The 6,354-nt window shown below is 37.5% G+C and overlaps 1 protein-coding gene across 3 annotated transcripts in view; it reads right to left on the reverse strand.

Moving 5' to 3' along the window:
- LOC107554634 (PHD finger protein 21A-like) overlaps window positions 1-6,354 on the reverse strand; it is a 24,721-nt gene that overhangs the window by 14,214 nt on the left and 4,153 nt on the right. For all 3 annotated transcript variants that reach the window (XM_016237208.1, XM_016237206.1, XM_016237207.1), the window contains exons 5-7: window positions 3,859-4,008; window positions 1,810-2,055; window positions 1,454-1,537 (exon numbers count right to left, since the gene is read on the reverse strand). In XM_016237208.1, the coding sequence (XP_016092694.1) occupies window positions 1,454-1,537; window positions 1,810-2,055; window positions 3,859-4,008 (480 nt within the window). The remainder of the gene's footprint in view (window positions 1-1,453; window positions 1,538-1,809; window positions 2,056-3,858; window positions 4,009-6,354) is intronic.

Raw genomic sequence — 6,354 nt, forward strand, 5'->3', positions numbered from 1 at the left:
GTAACTGTAAGAGTAAATAATAATTATAATAATGATGATAATAAATATAACTATGCACCCGTTTGTAAGGAAGCTTGTAAATTAACTAATTTCTCTATCAATGCTGTCACATCACATGACAAAAGAACGAATGATTCGAAAGACTCGAGAGATGAACTAATCAATTCTCTTTCCAGCTCAGACTGCATTGGTTAAGCGTATGGGGCTGTCACGTGATGAACGAACGACTCAAACCCGAAGACTTGTCAGATAAGAGGTGAGGTGAGCTAATCATAGACTGAAAACCCAGGTAAACAATTAATCTTTTCTGTTTCTTATAGCAGTTTTGTATTGTTTGTAGTGTGATCAACGTTTGTGTAAGTAGTAGACGTGTTAGGGAAGTAACACATAACATTTTAATTATATTTTACTAAAATGAACGAAATGATTTGAAAAAAGATTCGTTCATTTTGCTGAACGAGACTCAAAGGTCCGAGTCTGTAAAATGATCCGAACTTCCCATCACTAATGGTAGCGCTCGCTAACTTGCTCAAGGACTTCTCTCTGTGCCAATCACAACAGGCTTGGCCAGCTGACCAATCAGAGCAGAGTAGGCTTATGGAAGGGAGGGGTTTGCTCCGAACTTGCTTGGAACGAATCGTTTCGAAATCATTGGCAAATGACTCTAATATTAAATGTATATTCTGAGAAAATTACAATGTTTTCTGACCTTAGATGCATTTAAACCTGTTGTATGGGTCTCCAACACAATATTAGGACACTTTAAAATACCATATGACCTGCTCTTTAAAGATATTTATAATGTTAAAAAGATTTTCATTTTAAATACGTGCTGTTCTTTTGAACTATTTATAAAATAAATAAAATGGGACGTGACACTGAAGACTGGAGTAATGATTGCTGAAAATTCAGCTTTGCCATTGAAGGAATAAAATACATTTTAATATATAGAAAAGTTTTTAATTAATATTTTACCAGTTTTTGATCAAATAAATGCATCCTTGGTAGGCATAAGAGACGTTTCAAAAATCTTATCAACCCCAAACTTGTATTCCGCCATGTTATAGAAAATTACAATGTGATGTATGATTTATATCAACCAACCCTAGCATATATATATGCACACACACACACACACACACACCATATACAACAGAGAATACAACAGCACAGAATACTGCTGGAGAGAGATCAGGGTTAAGGTTCAATTTACTGTAGGGTCAAAAGCAACAGCAAAAGCAGGGATTGCAAATGTCACCACTAAGCAAGCACAAAGAAATTAAATCCAGAGCAAGAAAACAAGATGGAGCATGAAGAAAATATCACACAGAAAAGTAACACCTGCAGCTGAAAAAAAAACAAGACACATAGATGCACACTAACACTCAGCAGTGAGGGGTTTTCACTAGTCCAGCCAGGCAGTAGGGTGTGAAGGGTTTCTATGGAAACAAACCTGCGGTAGAGTGGCTGGCCGAGTTGTCTGTCTGACTGGAGGAACAAACTGAGGAACTTTGATTGGTTGGGAGGCAGCTTGCACCTGTGACAAGACACCCTTACTTCACTAATCTGTCCAACATATTACATCCTACAACAAATACCTTTAGCTATTTAAGCCACAAAAAGAGGCAGATGCAATGCAATAATTGTGTCCAAAATCTAAAAGAACCAGCCCTGAGCTCTTGGGATCTAAATGAAATCCGACAGCCTGAAATTGCCCCCCAACAAATATGCAGTTTTCAAAACAAGTGGGAATAAACAAAACTCTTCTTGTTCTATAACGAGAGCCAAAACAGCTCTAGAAATACTTACAACAACAGTGCTATTGGGTATGACTCGCACCGGCTCTGCTCCCTGATCGGTCGTTTGGATGACTGGTTGGAAGTTTACTGGGGACTTTTGAGGATCTGAGCTAGGAGGGCTTGCCAGGAGTGTGTTGCCAAGGGTTGTAACCACGGTGATAGTAGGTCCTGGTGTCATGATGATAGGTGAGGTGGGTGTGGCAGCTCTCAGCACCAGAGGTAGAGTCTTTGAAGCAATGACAGGGGCCAGAGAGCTCTACAGGGTCACAAACACATACACTGTTGTAAACATATTTATTTTTTTCTTTTATAGGTCAGGTCTTACTGAACCTAATGCTCTGCAGAATATTCTGGCCACTCTTCTTATAATGAAAAAAAAAAGCCACTGAGATAATGTCACTGAAGCTACCATGAGTATAACTGCCATTTTTGCCTTAATGACATATCTAAAAAGAAAGTTTACATATGTCAAACTTTTTTAGTATTTTTAGCAAATACTTACATGCGTAAATATTCAGTCTCCTCTACTGACCAGTACGTAAGATGTAAATAAGCATATACACATCCCTAAGATGTAAACTGCGTGTGCACAAAGCATTTTTGAATCTGAATGAAAAAAAAAACAGTTTGACCATTGATCAAATTATTTCAGATCTCTAAGTTATTTGGATCGATTAAGGTGTTTACATGAAGGTTTTTCAGTCCAATTAAGCCATCAATGCGATTACTTGGATGTGTGTAAATGTAGCTATTAAGTCTCACAAGATAAGTTTGATTCATAAATGAATAATTCGGACCGCTGACTCAAAACAACCAATTTAAAGAAACTACTTCTCTCACTGACTTTCATGAATATGCCAAAGAGAGTTAGGGCAGATGTCAAGTGGATAACAAAATTAAACTTTAAGCCCATCCTTCACACAAAGCTATAATATGACTTCAGGAGTCACATGGACCACTTTTATGGTGCCCCGGTTTGAAACTTGAAAGCCTCAGTGCTTAGCCTAACTGCATGGAAAATCATAACCAAAACAATATTCAGAAATTTCTCATAAAAATATTTCTATATGGACCATTTTTATAATACTTTAGGGTGTGTCTTTGTCATTTTGGAGCTTGACAGCCCAGGTCTTCATTCCTTGTGTTCCCAGAAAGAAAGTCAGTCATATGGGTTTGGAACAACATGAAGACAAGTAAATAATGACAGAATAGCTTGTTTGCACATGACGTCATGTCACTGCATAGCTGTGCAGATAAAGCGCAGGAAATGATTTTCTACATATGAAGCACTATCACAAACTCGAAATGCATATGTTTTGCGTTGTTTATGAATGCTCAAATCGATCAAACTGAGAAACCACAAGGATCTTTTATAGTGTACCAAAAGTTGTTGTTCATAAGTAGGAAAAAAGCAAGAAATTGACTGAAAAACGCAGGAAAAAGTGGCTTGTAAACCTGCGTCTGCAGTCGGAAAAAGCAGAGTCAGATAATGCTCATTTGCGCAAATGGTTAAGATATTAATAATATATTAAAATATCACAAACATATTTAAAACTATACATAGTAATACAGGGCTACCAACTCTCACGCATTCAGCGTGAAACATTCAGAATTCACTCACTGCTAAACGCCACATAGACACCATGTAAATAAGAGATTCATTGTGCAGTTGATTATAACAGAACATTGTGAGATTGTGATAAACTGAAGAGAGTGACAGCTTTTTAGTGATTATATGGAAGCATATAAATGAGGGATTCACTTTTGAAATAGCTTGTTTGCAATCAGGGTTAGTTGGAACATGTCCAACATATGTTGTGATTTTCTGTTTATACCCTTCTCTTGTAATAGTGTCTAAACCAGTACAGTACGGACTTTCCTCCATCAAATCCATTTTGCTTTTAACTTCCTGCCCTCCATCTGAATTCTGCGCATCATCAGAATCATGACTGCAAACAAGCTATTTTTTAGTTTTGTGTGAACTAAACCTTTAAATGTTCATCTAAAACAGGGCATTGTCTTTAGAGAGATCCTTTCTTCTTGTGTGTTGTGTGGGTACCTGTGGAGCAGTGAGGCTGGCAGCAGGCAGAGGCGTCGGTGTCTGTGTGATGAGCAAGGTAGATGTTTGCCCATCGGCTTGAAGTGTCTGCAGCTTCATATCTTCCTGTTTCACCAGTAGATCCCTCCTTAACTGCTCCACCACCTTTTTCTGAGGGAGAAAGAGAGAACAAGTGCATGTTCATTTTTTGTGTGTTCTGTCACTCGAACCTGCAATGAAATCTCCCTCACTCACACCCTCTCTTTTTGCCTGCTGTTGATAAGAGTGTTTGTGATGTTGGATTTTGGGCCAGCAAGAGGGAACATGGAGTCCTTACAGCTGAACATCACTCTCTCTTTGTCTCTTTCTGTCTCAAGCAGGGGGCAACAGTATTCTGCTTTCAAAAACATCTTAAAAGTGTTAAAAAAATGGATTATGGCATAACAGGAAAATTTAGCAGTAATATATTACCATTAGCATCGGCTGTGACTATGAACTATGTCTGGTATACAACTGAAAGGAATGTCACTACGTTTGCTTCTTCAAATCAAGCGTAAACGCAGTAATTAAGGAAAGATATATTGAAGTAATGTGACAGTAATGTGAAACCTGTCTAAAACTTTGCCCCTCTATTCCATTATTAAGGTAATCTTATTTATTAGCAAATCTTATTCAGTGTTTTTTGTCAATATTTATCTATTAAAGGGTTAACTTTCAAAAATGAAAATTAGCCCATAAATTACTCACGCTCAGGTCATCCTAGGTGTATATGACTTTCTTCTTTCAGATGAATCCAGTCGGAGTTATATTAAAAATTGTCTTTGATCTTTCAAGCTGTTTAATGGCACTCAGCGGGTGTTGCATGCATCAGTCCAAAAGAAGTTAAATAAAAAGCACCCACCCATAAAAAAGTGTCTCACAGGGCTCTGGGTGGTGAACCCTTCTTTCCTTTCCTTCTTTAGCGAATCGATGCATTTTTGTAAGAAAAATAACCATAGTTAAAACGTAATAATCACTTTAATGTAGCTTGCCTTCTCTGTTGTACACGGAAGCAGTTCCGGGCTGATGACGTATGAGATCAGCTTTGCGCATGTGCCATTCAGAAGTGACGCACGCGGAAACGCAGAGGAGAGATCAAAACAAAACAACGGTCACTAATTAGAAGTACAAAACGTGGATTTGTAAAGAAGAATGTCAGAGGATTTCGATATAAGCCAAGAGGAGACTGGTTTTCCTTTGCTTAAGTAAGGAAACTTTGCTCCCTTTAACAACTTTGCTCCCTTGGTTTTCACGAGACTCACCAGCGCATACTTAAAGCCGACCTCATATGTCATCCGCCCCGAACTGCTTCCTAGGGGTGCGCTGATCCGATATTCAGTATCGGTATCGCTCCGATACTGGCATTTTCTGCTGGATCGGGGTATCGGTCAGACGAGACCGATCCAAATCCGATGATATAGTGCGTATGCTATTCTGTGTTATTATTAAGCCCCACAAAAGTCACAAAAACATTATAAAGCACCATAAAGTTTTCATGCAGTTTATTTCAAGTGTTCTAAAGCTTTTCCATAGTTTAATGTGAGGTACAGATGAATATTTAAGTCAAGTTCACGTAAATTCTTCTCTCCGCAGCGGCTGTCTGTCATCCTCCATTCAGCATTCAAACTGTGTGTCACGTTGGGTTATGACAGTCAAGACGATGAAACTCTCTCTAAGATGATTAAATGTTCCTAATGTTATACTTGATCTGTAAATAAAGATAAATGGTTTTGCATAAAATGAATTTATCTTGCTGGAGTTTCGTGCTGTTTCTAAATCGTGTACATTTCTACTGGATATCTGGTTAGATCACAAGACACAAGTAGAGAGCACTATGAATTGTTCGTCACGAGCACAGTAACAGAAATTTAAAACTTAAAAGAAAAGGCTCAATAAACTAAAGCACATATTTAATACACTACGCATCAATATCTCTTCCCTTTGTGCTTTGAACTTCTCTATGCGGAGCACTGCGTGCTGTGACATGTTGCTTCAAGCGCCTCATTCTGCGCACGGGATGCGCATAAGCACTTTGAGCTGCTCTGTATTTGTAGCCTTTAGTATTACAATACTTTTGCGCAATTAAAGATTATTAATAGCCTTTCTTGTTCGTCTTATCTATCATATGTTGCTACCTCATTACTCTGCTATACATTTAAAAGAAATGTCTTTTAATTTATACAGTAGTCAACATTTGAAGTGGATCAAAAAAGTTAATCAAAGTTGTCTTAAGACCAGAACGGGTATTGTTTTGGTTTTAGGACAACTTTGATGAAAGGTTTTGATCCACTTCAAATGTTGACTACTATAGTATATATTTATATATAAATATATTACTTGTTTTTCATTCATGTATTTTACAACAATACAAAAAGCAATGTGTAGGCCTACCAGATTTAGCCCTACACTTAATCACTTTTATTTGTTACCCACTAAATAATGTATTTTTTTTCACTAAAAGTTTAGGATTTTATAAAA

Source organism: Sinocyclocheilus grahami, unplaced genomic scaffold (genome assembly GCF_001515645.1).
Source record: "Sinocyclocheilus grahami isolate Dianchi unplaced genomic scaffold, SAMN03320097.WGS_v1.1 scaffold508.1, whole genome shotgun sequence".
Taxonomy (NCBI): Eukaryota; Metazoa; Chordata; class Actinopteri; order Cypriniformes; family Cyprinidae; genus Sinocyclocheilus; species Sinocyclocheilus grahami.